This window comes from Onychostruthus taczanowskii, unplaced genomic scaffold (genome assembly GCF_017590055.1).
Source record: "Onychostruthus taczanowskii isolate IOZ18803 unplaced genomic scaffold, ASM1759005v1 scaffold129, whole genome shotgun sequence".
In the NCBI taxonomy this organism is placed as follows: Eukaryota; Metazoa; Chordata; class Aves; order Passeriformes; family Passeridae; genus Onychostruthus; species Onychostruthus taczanowskii.
In genome coordinates, this window is record NW_024498451.1 from 510,626 (window position 1) to 531,636 (window position 21,011).

The following is a 21,011-nucleotide window of genomic DNA, read 5'->3' on the forward strand; positions in this document are numbered from 1 at the left end:
AGAGCCAAGCACAACTGCATACTCATTTGCTAAGGTCCAGCCCTCCTCACGAAATTCAGTGCCCAGTTTCCACAGGACCACTGAGCACCAGTCTTTAAAACAGAGATCTATGGATGGGGCCAAGGTTCTAACTCCAGTGCAACCTGACAAATGTCTCAGATCTAGCTAACTGTACTGAATGAGATGCTTTACTATAAGACCATGCCAATATCTCCATTCCTCCCTGCAGCACAGCCAAAGCAGGCAGAGCTAAGGTGTGCTTCACAGCCTCCCTCATGCTTCACTGTCCCAGATATCACAGTCATCAGCGGATATCAAGACAGCAGATACTTTAAGGTACTGGAGATGTGATGTACCACATCACTCAACTGTAGGGTACAGGCTCATCTTCAAACACTAGCTAGGAAGAGCATTCTTAAGGATATAAATAAGGATGACAGAGCAGGACTCACTTTGGAAGTGGGAGTCTCTCTGCATAAAAGCCTCTATCCTGCCCCACCATTCCCAAAAATCCCCTAAGGGAAGCCACCAGGCCCTCCAGCAGGCATGCACATACTAAAGAGCAAAGTCCTGTCAGCTTAGACAGTAAACCTCTGCCAAGAGCTAAGGCAGGTGCTGGTTGCTCTGCTATTCCAGTACCTGGCCTAAGCATGGCAGGGCTATAGACTGGCAGTATGTGCACTTCTTCCTTCCAGTCCTGTAAACCTTGACTGAACAGGCTGGTAATTTCAGAAAGTTATTTGTATGTATTTTAGAATACACACATTTGGTGCACAGTACCTTTGTAGAGGATATCAAGTCTTATCCATTTCTTTCTCTCATGAACGTACACACAGAGAATTAACATTCATCTCTGCAAACAGTGTGCTTCTGATTGCAGCACACTTCTACCGGTGGTATTTTGAGAGTAGGAGAAGAGACTACTTTTCCTTCTGCTACTTTATCCAGAAATAATTTGTCTTCTGCAAAAAGAATTTGCTGAGAGCAGACAGAGCATCTTCTTGAGTATCATCAAAACAACAGTTTGTGATCACATCCATGTGCCACTTATCAGGATGTGCTGGCACTGACCTGGGCTTACATGCACAGTTAGCATCATGCACCTAGTTTATACATGGTCTCAGGATGTTGTTAAAGTGTGTGCTTACAAGTTGGAGGGTTTCAATCCTGCTGTGTCTACTTAATTTATAATGATGTGTCAAACCCCTAAAACCATAACTACCCTATATAATGATGCATAATGATGTGACATTACCAGGAGCACTGAGACTGGATCAGGCCCAGAGGCTGCTCGGCCAACAATCAACTGGTTGAAGCTACAGCCTGTGTCAGTCCTCTAGCTATTGAGGGATCAGCTGAAAGACAGCCCTATATCAGCCCACAATTCAGGGTAATGAGCTACCTTGCTGTGTGCGTTCCCAGACAGACTTAAACTGCACAGGTGGCTGCTCTGGGAAAAGCATGCTGGCATACTGCCACTGCAAGACTTCTGAACCACAAAACTAATACTTCCACTGATTTGCCCTCAGGTAACTGGTCACAGTGGTCCAGGACTACTTAAAAAATGATTCTTCGTATACCTATAAGCACTAATAAGTGAGTGTAGCATAATGAAATATAAATCCCATAGGATTTCCCCCACATTGTATGATTAAAGGTCAGGGTCAACTGGTGATTCACTCGATCCAGCACTGCAGCATAGTCACTGTATTTCACAGCAACTCAAACTGGTTGAGGTCAGAAGGGGTCTCAAGCAGGGCCACAACATGCCAGGACCATGTTTTTTTAACAGAAGTCATACATGACAATTACCCTGGGCAACTGGTGCCAATGCTCAGTCATCCTCACAGTAAAAAAGTGTTTTCTGATGTTCAAAATCTCCTTTGTTTCAGCCTCTGCCCATTGCCTCTTGCCCTGTCACTGTGAATGACTGAAAAGAGCCTGGCTCTGTCCTCTTTGCAAGTTCCCTTTGGGTACTTACATAAACTGGTAAGATACTTCCCTGAGTCTTCTCTTCTCCTGGCTGAACAGCCCCCCAGCTCTCTCAGCATTTCCTTAGAGTATTCAAGCCCCTTCATTACTTTAAACACTCCTTGCTTGAATCCCTCCAGAAGTTCCACACCTATCTCTCTTGTACTGGTGAGCTTAACCTCAGACTCACTGCCCAGGCAAAAGGAAGAGAGGGCTAAGTGATAAGATAAGGAAACCTTTTCCCCTGAGTGTTCAGGCTGCATCTATGTCAGTACAGCGTCAAGTCCTGACAGTGCTTCAGCTGTGGTAATGCACATCTGAAAATTATGTAACAACTTTCAGAGCTCTATAAGTACACAAGAAAACACAAAGTAAGCAGTGGTCCTATAAGCCTCAATTTCTCATTTTTGTAAAATTAAATTTATTTATGAAAGTCTGACACCTAAATGAGGGTAAGTGGAAAAAAGTACCCTGTAAGCATCCCAGACTATTCCAACTGCAGTTAAAGTCCTGGAACATCCAGTTCTTCCTCGCTATCAAGAAGTACTCACTTTCCAAGGATAAATGTGATTCCTCTGCAGAAGATGCAGAACTCCTTACAGCAGGTCTCTAGAGCCAGTGTTCCTAAAGGTGCAACCTAAAGCTGTTTTCCTATTTCACAGGAGAGCTAAGCAGCTGCTACCAGCATTCACCAAGCATTGACCCTCACACAAAAGCACTGGTGCGTAGTCTGACAGTGCTCCCAAGGTGGGTGAGCCATGACCACTGTGCATGCAGTACACAGGAGAAGCCAGCAGGTACCGAGGCGTACACACAGACGGCTGGGATTCTTATGGCATCACACTGCACTCTATTTGGATGCAAGCAAGACACTGCAAATAGCTCAAAGGGATTGTTCAACACTAATAGAAATAATGACAGCAATATGGTACATGAGCCTGGAATATGCTCCATCAGAATAATTACTCTGAATCTTGTAAATTATAAATACCTAAACACCTAACATTTGTCATCCTGACACCTGACAAGTTTAAACATTACTGCGCTATACTAGAAGGAAACAGAAAAACCTGGAAGTAAACTCCTGGATGGGAAAAGAATACACAACAGAGTTCTGGGCAGGGGACTAGTCCCTGCATTTTTGTGGAAGATGGAAGTTGCAGAATTTGTGCAATTTCCATTGTTAGAAAAGGAATAAAGGCATTCTGAAAGGCAGGTTAGCCAGAGATGTCAGAGTATTCTTGCACTATTGAAAGTGAGGGAAGTGATGGGGAGCAGAGTACACTTATTTAGCAGAAAAATCGAAGAAGGATTAAAATTAAATGAATAATCAAATAAAATGGGGAGGTTGAACTGTTTGTTCAACAGGCAAAATATTCTAGATATTCTAGACAGGCAATAAACCCACGGAATTGATGATATATGGATGTTAATTTGAAGGAGGAGGTGTAATTAAAGAAAAGATTTACCAAGCTGAAGTTCAGTGGTTGGCTTTATTTTATATTTCAGAATTGGCTGGCAGCTAGAGATCTTTATATTTTTGGTTTAAATTCTAATAGGGAAAAATGGAAACAAAAGCTGATGGCATAGCAGATGACAGTCACAGGTAACATGACAGGGCAAGCAAGTGGAGCTCCTCTAGTGCTTTCATAAAAATGGAAAAGTATAACCTCCCAAGGCCATTTAACTGATGCTAAAGGTCTCAAGCAAATTACCTTGGTATTTCTGCAAGTTTAAAAATTGTGATTGCTAAACCAGAAAAGCACCATACAGAAATACCTCTTAAGAAAAGGTGCACGTGTCAGAACCACAGTCAAGAGTAACTGCAGAAGCATATGATTATGACTGTACACCATTTGCTATGTGTAAATGAACAAATTTCAAAACCAGTAGTAAAGGCATGTTATAAGCACATTGTGTTCATGAGAGCTACTTTAGCAAAAACCTGGCAGAATTACAAGTGTAAGTTACTGGATTTAGATTTAAAACAGGAACAACTGGGAGTCATTTCAGAACATTTCATGAAGTAGCCTAGACAGCCACAATTATACAAAGAAAAAAGAAAAATTAAAACCAATAAAACTAGCCTGGATGAGAGAGGAAGTACAAGAAGAAAATTGCAATAGGTAAGCCAAAAACATGGGAAATCTCAACCATTTTTAAGAGAAAAAGTCAAATTATACCTCTGGGGTTCCCCATAAGACCTCACTTATTTTTTAATGATAAACCACACAGGTCTATCATGAAGCTGTTGCTGTACAATACTTAATATTTATTAACAAAGAAAAACACCCATGTAGTTTTCAATTTTTTTTTTTTTTGGTCTTTTAGGGAAGCACAGACCACATTTGCAATTGACAGAGTGCCCACTGAAGATGAACAACACAGACGATTTATTCAAGTCAGAATGCCAATCAGAGGGTCCAAAGGTTTTAGAAGGAATGGCTAGGAAGGCTTACTGACTTGAAACTCTTGAACTATCACCCAAAAAACCCCAAAGGGTGAAAAACAGGTGAGGGAAAAACAGGTGAGGGAAAGAGATTGCATATCAAGACCAACGGAGTTACAGTATTTGGATGGTTTGCTGTCTAAGTCAGTGGTTTTGATGAACTAGGCATCTGGTAAGCAACTGATCAGATTAAAAACCAACACAACATGCATTCAGTAACAGTTGTTTAAACAGTTAAGTAGTAAACTACACAGGCAAAAATCCTCAGCAGACAACTGTCTTCCAAACAGGATCCCAACAATATGATGACTTTAAAAAAACCTTTAAAATCTTCTCCCATAAGATAAAACAAAAACATAAAATCATTACTGACAGTACTCGTAGGTGATGCAAAAGCTGTGAACTGGTAAACAACAATGATATGATGCTGAAAACTCTATCAGAATAATCTGTAAAACAGAAAGAGGCAAATACTGTGTATCCAAATAGTAAATATAAACTTGTCAAGCAATTACTAAACCCACCCTAAAAAGCAATTATTTAGAAAAGCATTTAAGTACAGCAGTCATCTAAACATGAATAGTTTAATGTCATGGCTCAGTGGGCTGCTACACTCCTTGAACACACCTCAACAATGGTATTCCACCTAGCAGTACTTATGTACTTGTAATAAAAAGTATACACACATCACTTCAATTCTCATGATCTGTACTTTAGTCCTGACCTTGAATTGGAAAGAAGTCAAAAAACAGCTACAAAACCAATTAAAGGATCATAAAATCTACTCTATAGTTACAAAAGTTAAAACTGAACTATGGAACCATCCAGACTGAACCCCAAGATACTGGAGTATTTTCTTTCTGTCCTCTAAGTGGATAATAAATGTAATGTTCATGGTTATGATGAACTTAAAACAATGAGTAGGGCAGTTATTTTACTTCTTATTCTTTATCTAATGTCAGAAAGCAAGTTCCACAACATATTAAGAAAGAGCTTCTCAGACAGGTTGCTTGTGTTTTGTGCAACCATGTATTTTGGTTCAAAAAACTACGTACCACTCGAAAGACACACCCTATCACAAAAGAAAACCCCATCCTACATACACACAAAAATAAACCTTTCCACACCCACAAAAAAGCCTGAGTTACTGAGTACAGTGATACATATAATTAATGTCACTATACCTAAACTACAGTCTAGATTGGTAGATTGAAATACTGTTTTAAATAAGACTGACACCCAGTCAACAAATAAACACTTGTATTGTTTATGGCTCTGTTTTGACTACTTCTGCAGAGTTTTCATCCTCTATGCACGTAAAAAAAAAAGCCGCAAAGAAATGGGAAGGTGCAAGAAAATTCCATGTCACTAAGCAGAAGTAGCTTGGTATCATGTAAGCAAGACAAAACAAACAGAAGGTGATCACATATTTCTGCAGGTATAGATTATTCCAGAAAATACTGTCACACCTTGAAAATAACTGAAGTATAAAGCAAAAGCATTACAAAGTATTTTCATGACAGTTTTGGCCGCCCCCCCCCCCCCCCCCCCCCCCGCCCTTTTAAGTTATTCTAACAAAAGACTATGTCCTAGCAGTCTGACAAATCATATAGGCATATATAGTAATTTTGCATAATCACCAGTTAAAGAAATCCCACCATATTTTGTCAGTTTAAACAACAAAAAGACAATCTCCTCCTGCTTCACTGGTTTTATATTATTTAATGGGAAAACTCCATATACAAAAAAATGCAATGTAAATATTTAAATCTATCCTTCTCACTTTACTACATAAAACTGCAGACCAAAAAAGTCTGTAAAACAAAATATTCAGACAAGGTATTTTCTGAGAACAACCAAATAAAAAATGCATGAATAAAACTAATGTGGTTGTAAATCTACAAACCAACCAAACAAACAAGCACAAAAATGTCATTACCCAGAGAATGTGTCACAAATTTCTCAGAGAAAACAGTTTAAAGGCATACATACTAACTTCACTGTTCAGAACCAGGGGTTTGCATTTGGTGTAGGAAATACAGCCACAATTAAGCTATCAGCAAATTCTGCTCATGTTGTTTCTGTAGTTTTGGTTCAAAGGCCAAAATCTTCAGAGATTACCATGAGTGTAGTTCTTAACCCTAATTAAAGCTAATAATTAATAGGTGTGTATAATTACGTTGTGGAGCCAAACAGAACAAAATCAAAGTGAATCCAAATTCACTATTATCTTGCCTTGCAGGTAAGAAAACAGGATGAATGCAGTTAAGTAGATAAACCCCATGAGAACAAAAACTGAGTAGAGAGTGTTTCTGGATTTCTGTGAATACCAACAGCATTAAAATACAAGCTTAAAGGGTTGTAAGACAAGCCATTTTACTGATGCTGACTGTGGGGGTGGTGGGGCACTGACACAGGTTGCCCAGAAGATGCCAACACTCCATCCCTAGTAGTGTTCAAGGCCAGGCCGTATGGGGCACTGAGCAACCTGGTCTAGGTGCACAGTCCCTGCCCGTGGCAGGGGGTTGGAACTTTTAAGAGCCTTTTCCACTCAACTGTTCTGTGATTCTATGAAGCATGCTGTTAGTCAATTTAATGAAATACAGTAATTCCTGTGAATCTTGTTCCATTTGCAGAAAATACGCAGTCTTACATTTAGATGAAAGCAAATTTACTTTTAGATTGTCTGTTCTGCTTTTCTATGAAATAAGCTGCTAAACCAGGAGAGAGTCACCTATATGAATTCCAACTTTGCATCACTTAAGAGTAAATGTTTATTATCTCCTTTAATTTATTTACCAATTCAATGCCGAGATAGACAGAGACCAAGAGGAAACTGAACACAGTACAAAAAAAAAAAAAAACCCTTGTTATTTCCTCTCAATATTCTCTTCTTACTAAGAAAAACAGAAGTACGTTTAGGTGCATTTTGTGTTTTCAGGGGTGGAAACATACATGTATAAAGCATTGTTTCTTACAACTATCAAGTCAGGAAGATGTACAATAGCTTTAACTTCAGGAAATGACTTATTACCACAGCAGTGCAATCATAGCATCACAGAGCAGTTTGGGTTGGTAGACACCTTCAAAAACCATCTATGCCATCCACCACACCAGGTTGCTCAAAGACCCCTCCAGCCTGGCCTTGTACACTTCCAAGGACAGGACATCCACAGCTTCTCTGAGCAGCCTGTTCCAGTGTCTCACCTGCCTCCCTATAAAGATTTCTTCTGTGAGTCCAATCTCAATCTACCCACCTTCAGCTCAAACCCATTGCTCCTTGACCTCTTACTGACAGACCCATGTAAAAAGTCTTCCTACTGCTTTCTTATATACACTCCTGGTACACTGAAAGGCTGTTCCAAGGTCTCTCTGGCATCTTTTCTCCTGGCTGAAAAACCCACACTATCTCAGACTCTCTTTATAGGAGACATGCTTCATCCCTCTGATCATTTTTGTGGCTCTTTTCTGAGCTCTTTTCACTCTAAAAGGTCTCTGTCCTTCTTGTGCTGAGGACCACAGAGATGGATACAGTATTCTAGGTCCCAGCAGAAAAGAATCACTTCCCTTGACCACCCAGTGAGACTTCTGATGTTGGCCAGGCTTTCCAGGTTCCAAGCGCAAGTTTTCATTCACCCCAAGTCTTCCTGCAGAGGGCTATCAATCTATTCATTCCCCACACTGTAGTGATGTCAAGGGTTGTCCCAAACCACAGACAATGCATCCAGGACCTTGGACTTGGCCCTGCTGAACCTTGTTGAGGTTCTAATAGGCTCACTTACCCCCTGTACTGTCGCCCTGATTTTGTAAGACTTTGTTAAGCCTTCTGATGTTTACATTCTTTCAACAAACTTCCTCACACACAGTTCTGTAAATAACCTATGTTTTGCATTCTTTCATGGAGGTGGAGAGAATTGATGGACCCTTGGTCTGTCCAGTGGCATTGGAGAGGTGGCACTGTCACTCTCCAATCCACTGTCACCTTTGGAAAACTATAAATGTTGGAGTCAGAAAATAAAGTTGTTCTTCTTCTTTTTTGTTCCCCTCGAGAGCAACAGTGTCTGTGTCATCATTTCGTGCCTTATCACAACACTGTACCAACTGTACCTCCCAGACTGGTGTCACCTGGAAATCTGCTAAGGGTGCAACTTCCCACTGCTTATGTCATAATGAAGGTATTAAACAGTATGATTCCTTGAGGGACACCACTGTTTACTGTTTCCACTTGGACATTAAACCACTGACCATAATTCCTTGGATGCAGTCATCATGTCAATTCTTTTTTCATCAAAGAGTCTACTCATCGAACTTCCCTCACTCCAATTTAACAGTTGGGAGGGTACACTGTAAAGCCTTTGGACTTTACAGAAGGCTAGACAGATGACATCTCTACCACTTCCTTTGTCCACTGATACAGTTACTCCATCACAGAAGGCCAAAAGATTAGTCAGGCAGTTAGTCCTTTGCACGTCTTATGGGCTGACTCTATAATGAACACCTATACATCTTCTGTATGTTTCAATAATGTTTCAAGAATATCTGTTCCATGATCTAAAGCCTAAATTACAGCCTGAGCTTTAATGTTGCCAGAGACATTTCCCCTACTTGGAGGGATTAAAAAAATTTTCTTAAGCGTTTGTCATGGGGTTTTATACTAAATTCCTTTTCAATGACATGCAACACCTGTAACTTCCCAGATCAAGCCTCCATCAAAAAATCACTTAGAGGACTTAATGGACTGGGGGAATGGTAATGAGATAAACAGATCTTGATCTCTAAATCTCTCTTTTCATAATGGGTTAAAACAGTCAGAGAGCTGTTTGGTGGCCTGCACTCTAGGATTAACTACTAATCTCATCACTGTTGAAGCTGACCAGGTGCATACATCAGAAACACCCCTCAAAAAAAAAAAAAAGAGGGCAATTGCAGGACAGTAGAGATTCAAGTGGCATGAATATCATTGCTGTGTATGAAAGCACTTCTAGGCATCAGATTCTATTAACACACAAGAAATTAAAAGAAGGAAAGGAGAATTTACCAGAGTTATTCAAATATACGTGTAAGAATATGTCCTTTATTCTTTGGCCTTTTCTCCCCAGCACAACTACACATACACAGCATCTCTGTTTCCAGGCTACTATTATTTTCTTTTTAAAAACAAAGAATCAAACATAAATACAAGTGAGAAGTACTGTAAGAATCATCATTTTCCCTCCTAAAAGATTAACTGAGTTAAAACAAATTTTACAAAGGAATACTTTGGGTTTGCTTTTTGTTTGTTTGTTTTTATTTCTCCTTTTGCAAACCACCTTTGAAAGGTTTCAACCATCAACATAAATATTTCATTTCAACACCGTCTAGATAGCACACTCCAAAAACATAAGCATCAGATCATCCAAGTATCTGAACACCTGTGTAAGAATCCATTCAAGAAATGTGAATGATGCCTTTATTTTTCAGCATTTAATTTCAACTGCTTTTGCTGCTCTGGTCTGTGAGACAAAGAGGCACTCACAGTGCTTTGCAAATCCATTATCAGAGCAAAATAAAAGTTCCATACTCGATCACCAGTTTTCCAAGCCTGACCAGTTCCCAAAACCATAAAGAACAATGGCATCTTTTCCAACCTCTATGTCTTTCGCATTTTTCTGGCCTTCTGAGATACCAGCTGCTTCAGAAACATTCTGTTTGACTTTCTGGATGATGCTGTTCACCCAGAATTGTGGGCTGGAATACCTTTCAGCATTCTTTTTCAACATTCTCTAATTTAAGCAAGATACTGAACACTAACATTGAATACTTAGGAGTTAAAAACTCTCCTGTGATGGGTTTACAGAACAAGGAAATAAAAGAAAGTTTCCTAAACTCACAGAAATATTCTCATTCAGTATAAGGATTCTTGACAAAGGTTATCATTAGAGCAATGAATTAGCCAAGGACCAAGAAGACTATGCAAGTGTCCAGTGAGCACATAGCTCAGGGACAGCGACAGACACACTAAAAAAAACTAGATAGCAATGTATATTTTGTGCCATAAGAATAAGTACTACTATAATTAAAATAATTTTTTCCTAATGTATAATTTCAAAGTGTACCTAAAACTTATTCACTACATTATACCTTAGCTTATAAAAGAGTGGCATCTCTTCGGGATGATTTCATGGCTATATAGTAACTAAATGAGTAATTTCTACCTTGATTCCTATTTACTCAAAGAATCGTTAACAGGTTGACTTTCTTTCACATCCAGATACACCAAGTTCCTACAGAACAGAAATCTGTGCTCTTACCTTGAATTTAACTTAAAGGTGCCTAACCCTAACCCTGGGCAAACACTATTCTGATCCACATTTGGTGATACTTTGCAAGATTTGAGCTGTATTTTTCAGTTAACTTCAAAAGACTAGGATCTAACTGCACTCAGTTCTTTCAAGAAGAGAAAACTGAGCGTAGAGGGGAGAAATGTAACACATTTCAAATTTTAACTGCCTTTTCCACAATTTCCTTTGGGAAAAACAAATCCTCCTTCAACAGACTTTTGACAGCTGGGACTAGTACCAAAGTACTTCAACAAGGACCACAACAGCATTCTCCTAGATGCAAAACAAAAGACACAGATGTCAGTGGGAACAGGACCTTGGGTAGAAATCTCATCCATGTGCTCTAAGGCAGACTGAGACTTTGGCACTAGTCAAAACCACGTAGTCTCATTCATTCCTATCAGATGCTTCTTCCACACACAGATCAATCTAAATTACAAATAGCAAAGCTCCCAGATGAAGCTGTCAATACACAGCTCAGCTGTGCTCAGGCAATAGTGATATAGTCTTTATCTTTACAATTTACTGAATCACTAGTTGCTTCCACTTCCATCAACTTTCTAAAGTTCTGCTGCTTATTCAAGCAATGCATGTACTGCACACCACCTGCTTTCCACAGAAAGATGAGCTGAACCAACATAGTGGGGCTCACCTAAATCATACAGTTCATTACAGTAGTCTGTCAGATGATTCTGCCTTAACATATGGATGAAGGAGGACTCTTGCTTGGTAGAGTTTACTCTTGTTCCTGGAATAGCCACACCACCTTCTCAAGTGCAGAATGAAATGAACAGCAGTACTCTTCTGTTGGCAACTGCATCAGGGCTCTGAGATAAAACTCTGCACTACTGATAAACAGTACATAGAGTGTACAAATTAGAAAGTTTAATTATTCCCTGCCATTTGTCCTTTGAAAATTTACAAAGGACAAAATTCTGTAGAAAATCACGCTTCAGTTTAGCCTCAGTATCAGCACTACTTATTGAGGGAACACTTCAGAATTAAACTTTAGTTAATCCTGAAAAAACATATGTGCTGTTCCTGGAACTCTCCAGGAACAGGAGACTTTCAAAACTTTTAAATTCTAAAACATTGGTATCTCTTGGACTTCTCTTATCCAGTTTTAATACATCTAACTTCTTTGCACAGAGTTAATAATATTTAAAACCTGTGGCATGCTTCCTTCTTTTTGGTCAACACCACGTGTATGGCTTCCTAGTGTTTCCTATATGCTAATTCTTCCTTTGTTTTCTCCTGCTTTCCTGCTCTTTGTTCTTGCCAGGTTTGATAATTACAGTAAATAAAAGGTGAATACTGAAAAACGTCCATAATTTCATCAGTAACAGCTGTTCATATACAGTTGCATTTGTGTACAAGAACAGATTTTCTTCAGACTTCTACAATTCACCTTGAGGAAGTTCATAGAAAAAGATATTGTGCTTATAGCATTCTATTTCTGCAACAAAGCTAATCACCATTAATTGGACAACTATCTTACTTTGTTTCACACCTTTCTGTGATTCCTTTTTCAGAGACTGCAAGGTAGTGCCTTCCCCTATGAAATTGCTGTTACCGTACAACAAAATTAATTTGAAGCAAATAAATGAGGAGAATTATTATTTCTTCATTTTGCAGCACAAACTCAAATGCCCATATTCCAATGATTTCTCTGCTTAGCATGTATTTTTTCATCCTACATTTATTCAACATTGTTTGCCAGTGTAACATACAAATTAAGGGTCACTTGGCTCTTTGAAATGTAAATAAAGCTAAATAAGTCTGAATTCTTTAACTGTTCAGACCCTCTGCTAGGTCAAATTAACTTTGGTGGGTGTAGATCACTTATCGAGTAACAAAGAGCAACAAACCCTTTTTAATGGCTGCACACAAGGTATCCTTTTATGGTGCACCAAAAATAAATGTTCTTAAATATTTTCTAAATATATGTTCTTCACATCATCACACTGATATCCAAATGATGATTTGTGCTTTCCTACCCCATAAAAGAAATGTTCTTATATATGGACATATCTGTGTACATGAGAACACATCAAAGTGTTAAACACACAGAATGAAATTATATGACCTTAGAAACAGCTTCTGCTAAACAAGAGATATCTACCTATCTAGTTACAATACGTATGAAGAGGTTATTTGTTCATTTTACAGTAGTAAATATATACTGTATGAGTTACCTAAAATTATTTGAAAGAGTTCAGTGTGAGTAGGGCAGACTGATAAAAATACAAGTTAAAAAAAAAAAAAAAAAAAAGCTTGTTTTTCCAGCTGAAGAAGTTATATGAAACAAGAGTTTGCCACTGCTGGCTTAACAGACTCATTTCCTCTTCAATGTATCTACACAAAGTCTGCACCTGTGAATACACCAAGTTCTGCATTGGCTGACACAGGTTTAAGAAATAATACATATAATCACTGTATGTTCAAAAGCATCTTTTGGCATAAGATTGACTGCTGTTCATGCCAACTTAAATGGCTTATTGTCCATCTAGTTTCTGTGCTACAGCATGGAGAAAAGAAAGACACTTGTATCAAGGCAAGTCTCTTCACTGACACATTTGCTACCTTCAACATAAGAAGTACCTAACTCTTAAAAAAACAGGCTTTGCACATGACACAATACCAACCAATATACTGAAAAAAATAGCACTGTCACACACATCTCCAGTACCTAATCTGGCCTGGGTTTACAGACACATAGGCACAGCTAGCACAACATCTGCAGATTGTTTTCTTAGATACTTAAGGCATTTCCCAGTGAGAAAATCGTGTACAATATTAATGGATACAGTCTACAGGCAGACTATGTCCAGGACTGATGGTTTATGGCTACAATCTGTCATGCAGGCTCAAATGCATGCTGCTTTCTGAGTCCCTGGAAAATTAACATGGATGGCAGGAAAAAAATATATACGGAAGTATGACAAAAAATATATATGTAAGTATACAGCTCTTACTACTTTAAAATAAATATGTACATAAATGTTTAAAATAAAAGCATGCAGAACACATGAATAGGTGAATATATAACATTAGAACACCTCTTTGTTTTCTCCCCTAATTATAAAAACAATGTGTTTTTACAGCTAACAGCAGACAACAGGCGGATATTAACAACAGCATGCTCTGGAGAACAATCACAGGGTTTTACAAAGTGTTCATCAGTAACGACATCCAGAAGAGTTAAAATACAGATTAAAACCAAATTCAGTGGAAGACTGAATCTCTTCCAAAGTGTCTCAAAACACTACAGCCAAGTTGTGCTAGCTGAAACTACTATCATGTAATACACTTCAGTGCATATTTATGGATTCTGGTTTTCCATAATTACAATTGTAAAAAAATATTTTGTCCTGTTCTAATATGTTTAAAAATCAAATAATGATGTATAAAGAAGTACCTAAAAGTGGTATTTTAATGTTTAATCGAAGAGTATTTATTTTTAAACTAATACCTAAAAATAATCCTAGCACACAGTGAAAGTTTTACACAAATTACTTCTGACTTTAAGCTCTTTGATTTCAATAAAAGTAAAAAGATATCATGAGCACATTAAGCAGTGTGTGTGCTTGTGTGCATGTGCAGGTGTATGTGTGAGACACAGTACCAATTCAGAGAAACCTAAGTTTCCAAGAAGGCACTGTGTCTTTCATGAGTTAAAGAGGGAAAAAATCCTTTTCCTCGGAATCAAAAAGATTATTTTTTTCTTTATGTTTGCTACCTATGTGCATACATCTAATTTTTAAGCAAGTGTAACAATAAAACAACCTCGCACAGATACACTTCTTTGTGCCTTTAAAGGTTGACAATACCTTTCACTTTGCACTTGCAACTATTCTGAAGAACTTGCATAGGCACTTAACAAGGCTCAGCTTAAACTGCACTAATATTCTCTTTAAAAATCAAAGGCTTAGTTCCGTATTTTAAAACCTTAACACGCTTGTTTTTTCAGACACATAATACTTGAAAGAGTGGGACTGAGAAATTGGCACTTCCAGAAAAGATTAAAAAAAAAAAAGAAGAAAACCCAAACATATTCACTTATGCTTACATAAAATTAAGTTGCACTACTGATTCTTCTCCCTAAAAATGAAGGAGAAAGAGATGAAATGGGACAGTAAACATCTATTCAGTATTAAAAAAATCAGATAATTTTAAACATGTTCAGATGGTTTTCCTGATACCAGTCTCACCATCTTTAATGAATGTATTTTCATTTGAAAACTGTTTTCATCTCTCTCATAACCATGTGAATGACCCATACAAACGACAAACTTAGTAACTGAGCATTTGCTTATGCTGGGGAAGCAATGAAAGTGACTAAAAAAAAAAGTGCTCTAAGGTACATAAGATAAATCCACTTATGAAAGAAGTTTCCCTAAATTTCTTTTAGAAATTGAAACCTATGTCTACGAAATACCAAGACACCAAGAGTCGTTCACTATGTACCGAATTTCACAAGACAAGATCATTAAGTGTTAATCCAAATGTGCACATACTCTTTCTTTCAGTCAAACATATCACAGAGGCTGACAAAACAAAAGAGAAAAAGCATGTACAGTAACAATTTCTGTACTAGTTTTATTACCCAGGTATATGGATGTGCTGTTAAGTATATGCAGCCAAAATTCACCCATTCAGATCTCCACATCATGCCTCCACTTTCACAAGCCTGCTGGAACTCTTAGCTGGCATTGAAGATGAACGCAGAAGTCTTTTATACAGGAACTCAATAGAGTTTTCCCTAATTCCTTCTATGTGTTGGCTTCTCCCCTGTTCTTCTACAAATCACCACATTATCCTGGTCCAAAGCGATGCCATAACTGGACTCCACCACCTACCCCAATACTTCATGTTAGTGGTGGGAGGACCTTGCAAAGCGGCTCCTAATTGTGGAAGTGAATCTCTGAATTTCTTCTCTAAGTAATATACACTGGTCTCATTCAGTGGATTTCATATATTTCTGAAAATCTGGGAGAAGCCTCTAGTACTACTGTAAGAGAAATCAAGAAAAATCTGGACCTGAGCAACAGGTCAAATGTATGAACTGCCTCTCCTGAAGCCAGTGTCATTAATCATACCTATACATCCATAATATTAAGCAAGGACAATCTATTTTATCTGCTTTGTGAATCTTGGAATCACCATGCACTGCCATAACCCAAAATCAGGCCAAAATCCAACAGAACATTATTACTGTGAGAGATGCATCCATGTCCACTACTTCTCTCCCAGATCAGTTACAGATGCCAACCTTCTCTATACCCAGAAGATAACCTTCAGTAAATAGCATATTCATATGAAAGCACTAAAATATATTCAAACTTTTCCTTACAGCTTGCCTTACTTCATTGAATCGGCAGTTTACTTCCCCAGTACAAACCACTACTTCCACATACGTGGCCCAAGAAAAACATCTTCCCTGTAAACATCCCACATCCATTTGGAACATACTCCCTCATCCACACACAGACAGTAGGGCTAAAATACATAAAGGCCTTTGAGTCCAGGCAGGAACTATTACAAGGGAGCTACGCGACACAGTGCATCACACTGGACTCGGGGAGGCATATTTTAATTTGAAAGTCTTATTTTAAGATAAGCCAAAATTCTATTAGATAAATGCCACCTCCGCATACATGCGGCTCTAAAATAGCAACCTCTGTTTTAATTAAGGAGAAACGATACAGCTGATTTTATTTCCTGACCAGCGGGTTCATGCCAACGGTATTAAAGATCCCGTAATCATCCAGCACACTTCAGGCTACCCCTCAGCTTGCCATGTGCATCTGGGCCTTTGCGGCTCCCTTTCCTTTACAGAAACCGGTACGCAAGCTGAGCACAAGCCCCTTATCCAACTTTACCTCAAGAAATAAAAATCACAATAAAAAATTCAACCGGTGAGCTAACAACCTTCCCGAAACCCAGGGAACAATGCAGATATCACACCCGCCACCACCGACCTGCACAGCGACTCCCCCTGCGAATCCCTTCCTTAATCCGCTTCGCTACCATCGCTCTCCCACACACATCGACATTTGCCCCTCGTCCCGCAGCCCCCTCACTCACCCGCCATTCGTTCCCTCTCCATTTCGGAAGGCCTCTTCCCGTTCCACACCGAACCCACCCGCCGACGATGCCCGCGGGCGGGCACACACGCCCCGTTCCCCGCGGCGGGGGCTCGGCCTGCGGCTCCCCGCGGCTGGGGCGAGGAGAGCCCAGAGGCACCGCAGGCATTGCCGCTGCCGCCCTGTCCCCGCCGCCGGGTACCTGCGCCCCAGCACGGACCGCGCCAGCGGCGATGCCCGGGCTGCAGCCCGGCGGCACCTGGGGCGTGCGCGCCGGCGGCGGCCCGAAGCGAGCGGCCCGAGGAGGGAGGACGAAGACCCACACTCACCCAGCAGCAGCAGCTTCAGCTCGCGGCGGGCGTCCCGCTTGTCCCGACGCAGCTGCCGCTCGATCTCGTCGTTGATCCGCCGGGCTTCCTTGGCTTCCTCGCTCAGGCAGCACGCCATGATGGACTCCAGAGTCATTCTTCCTAACTGGTTCAGACACAGCCCCCACCCCCCCTAAACCCGCACGCACACTCGCACACACGCACCCCGCCGCCGCTCCGGCCCCGGGGGGCACAGGCGCTCTTCGAGAGCCCGGGGGCCGCCGCAGGGCAGGCACGCAGGCAGAGCAGCCTCGATGCCACAGAGGGACAAGAAGAAAGGCAGGGCCGCTGGCGGCACGGATCCCCGCTCCCTGCCGCTGACACCCGCCGCTTCCAACTCCTCCTCTCCTCTAAATCATGCACCGAACAACATGGAAACATCCACCGCGGCAGCGCTACCCAGCCGAGCCGCCCCTCGTCCCGCTGCTCCCCTTCCCTCGCCGCCGCCGCAGCCTGCGCGGTCCCCGAGTGTCCCTGGCGGCCGCCGACACCCCCGCCGCCCTCCGACGCGACGACCCCACCCCCGTGGAAGCGCTAATGCCCACTAATCCCTCCCCCGCCCCGCACACATCTCCCCGCCGCTCCCCGCCCCCAGAGCGGGAGCCCGGCTCCTGCGGGGTGGGCGAGAACGCCGCTGCCCGGCAGGAAGAGCTTCCCCGCGGCCGCTCCTCCTTCCCGCCGCCTCAGCCGCTCGCCCTTCTAAGAAGGAGGCGGGGGTGGTGGTGAAGGAAAGCAGAGCTCGCTATCAGAGAGCTGCCGCTGTTCGGCTCCGTTCGGTTCGGCCCTATCCGCGCTGCCGACAGAGCAGCGGAAAGGGAAACGAGTGTACTAGCAGGGGTCGAGCTCGACCGGCTTTTAAGTGGTTGGGCTCCGCGGGCGTGGTGCGGCAGGAATATGGCGGCCCGTCTCCCGCCGCCGCTCCCGCTCTCTCTCCGCCCCGCTGCGCGGTGGGGGCGAGCGGCCGGGGCAGCCGAGCCCCCGCCCGTGCTGTGCCGCCCCCCAGGGCCGCGCCGCCCGCCCTGCGGCGGCGGAGGAGGAGGGCAGAGGAGGAGGTGCGGGAAGAGACTGAACGGATTCTCACTCCAAATGGCTGCGAGGAGCTGTGCCTGCTCCGGTTTGTCCTGCCAGGCAGCGCCTTCCCTAACGTCTTTGCTTTCGCTTCCTTTGTTTTTAGTCGTGGGCACACATTTTTATTCGGTGCCCATCCTAGGAGAGATGAGTTGGGTTGGCAGGGACTGGCGGAAAATGTGGCCGGCTGAAAGGAAGGAAGGAGTAAGGAGCCAAAAATGCCTTTTCCACCTTTGGCCGGAATGGGAAGGCAGAGCGGGATACACGCACACCGTCAGGCACCCGGAAGGTTTAGCGCCCTGACTCCTTGCTGGGAAGGCAAAGCCGTGCGTTCGGCACGAACGCGCTGGGACACTGCACGGAACACCACCGGTGTGGCCGATACTCGGCTGCGGTGAGTTCTATTGGCCCCTCGCCCCAGCCCCTGCGTCAGGCCCAGTCCCTGGAAAGCTGCCCCCATGTAGCTCTCGGGATCCCTCAGGGTGATGGCATACAATCACGCAGAGCAGAATGCACTGGTGCACCTTCTAGTTTTCGTGAATTTATAAACTCCTCACAGAATTCCCACACCTGCACTTCCTTTGGCCACCTCCATTTTAAGCTACTTGTATCTAGGAATGTTGCCAAATCGGCTGTGAATCTGGTACTAGCCTAGATAGTGAGTAGAAAGGCACATTACTCTCTATCTTCTAGCTCCACGTCTGATACCTCACCAGCACCTGCTGACATCTGTTTTGAAATTCATATGCTCCTTCCTAAAAGCTTCCATATGTACTGACAAAATTATTTAACTAAAGTCTGCCATAAAGAGTAACACAGTGAGGGAATTAAAAATAAAAAAAAGATAAAACAATCAAGAAAATAATCCCCCCACTATTCAATCAGTTCTTTAGAGCATAAAAAACCCACATTCCTTATTAAAAAAAAAAAAAAAAGCATCATTTTCCTGTAGATCTATATTGTACTGGTGTATATAGTGTATAAAAATGATTGATACAACCTGGAAACTTTTTTCTTTAGTCAAATTTGACCAAAAGTCAATGACTTTTACTCAAAATTGAGTTGTTTCAGAGACAAGAAGAGATTATATTTCACTCAAAGCATATTCTGTCTTTCAAAACCTGTATGTATACAAGTGTATCTGTATTCACCTGTATTGTGTACTGGTCCCAGATGTATTAATATTACATGCAATTAAGATTTCTAAAGTGCCAACACTGAATTACAGAGACAACAAGTAACAAAAAAGGGGGGGAGGTTACTTCAAGAAAATAATTATTAGGGTTTTTGAGATAAATACTAGGGTTTTCTTCTAAATGCCAGAGTCCAAAAGAGTGATGGTGAGTATGGTAAAGCTCACAAGAAATACTTGCTGGATGTTTTGTACATTGTGCCCAAATCCACAGCAATCATCTCCAGGAATCACGTCTTGAAAAAAGGTTAGGAACAGATCAGTGACTTCCAACCTTTAGGTAAACTGAATCAATGTCCTCTCCAAAACTGAGGGCACACTGTTCTAATAAAAACTGTAACAGTTTGCAGTAGAAGAAGTTGGACTAAACTTTCTTAACTGTTTTATATGCTCAGTATAAAATGCATGAACACAGTGTATACCTCAAATGCAGAACTGTCATTTAATTTTGCATTTTTAATGAGACAAGACACCCCACAAACCATAACTGTAATCTGCACGTACCACTTCTATTGATATAACTGGATTTCAAATCTTTACAGAATAAATAACTTCAGATTTTTTTTAATGGATGAGCTATCTAGTACTGAATATGGCATCAGCAGATAGCCATTATACACTGTTTTACTCATTTGCTTCATGACTTAGTGGAAGTCAGAATAACCCCATTATGGATAATTACATGATAATAAACCTATGAGGAAATTTCTTTCCAGACCTCAATTTCGTAATGGTTTGCTTCTGTTTTGAAATGTGAAACATCCTTTATAAATATTTTATCCTAATAACAACTATCAGTAAATGACAGAAATCTTTATAGCCTATGCAGGTAATTATTATCCATAGATACTGTCCATACTGTTACCTAATCCTGGACAGATACTTCCTGATAAGCTTCCCTATAGCACTAATCTCATATTCCTCTATTCAAGTAGTCTCCAGTGCATGGCTCATAGCAACCCATTGCCTGTGAGACATTTTGATGTTGCTTACTGCCACAGGAAATTAAAAGTGAGACTAACAGAGGGAGAAAAGATGGTATAAAACACCTTGTGTCTTTGGTATTCTTACTCATAAGACAGTAAAGATTTGGAAACTATCACTATGTTTAATCATGTCCATAACATTCTTTCCACTAATCTATTGCAGTTTTCAATATCTTCCTTCCACATGCCTAAAGATATTTATTGTCACTTTCCTCTGTCTTTCCTGCCTAAGAAGGTTTTCTGTGATGTTTTGACAGGTTCCAAATGGTATCTGAACTTGATACATGACAGTAAAACAGAAGATTGTGTATAGCAACATCATAGGATTTTCATAACTAGTAAGCATCCCATCTTAACCAATGGGATATTTTGTGAGTGTTTTTTGGTTGCTATTGTGCATTAAGAAGATATTTGCACAGTGCTATGCAGAAGTACATCTTGTTCGTGAATGTTTCTAGTAAATTTAGAGGCTGTCAGTATGTCTGAGTTGAGCAAATTATCCTTCCAGTATACCCTCCTAATCAGGTTATTGTTTGCTGGTTTTGTTTGGGTTTTTTGTTTTTTTGTTTGG

General features: G+C 41.1%; 1 protein-coding gene across 1 annotated transcript in view; it reads right to left on the bottom strand.

Annotated features, from left to right (window-relative positions):
- The window catches only part of LOC121331663 (guanine nucleotide-binding protein G(q) subunit alpha), a 114,397-nt gene extending 96,308 nt beyond the window's left edge, over window positions 1-18,089 (bottom strand). Inside the window, exon 1 of the mRNA XM_041396281.1 lies at window positions 17,156-18,089. Coding sequence (XP_041252215.1) covers window positions 17,156-17,291 — 136 coding nt within the window. The 5' untranslated portion in view covers window positions 17,292-18,089. The remainder of the gene's footprint in view (window positions 1-17,155) is intronic.
- Window positions 18,090-21,011: the final 2,922 nt, after the last annotated feature.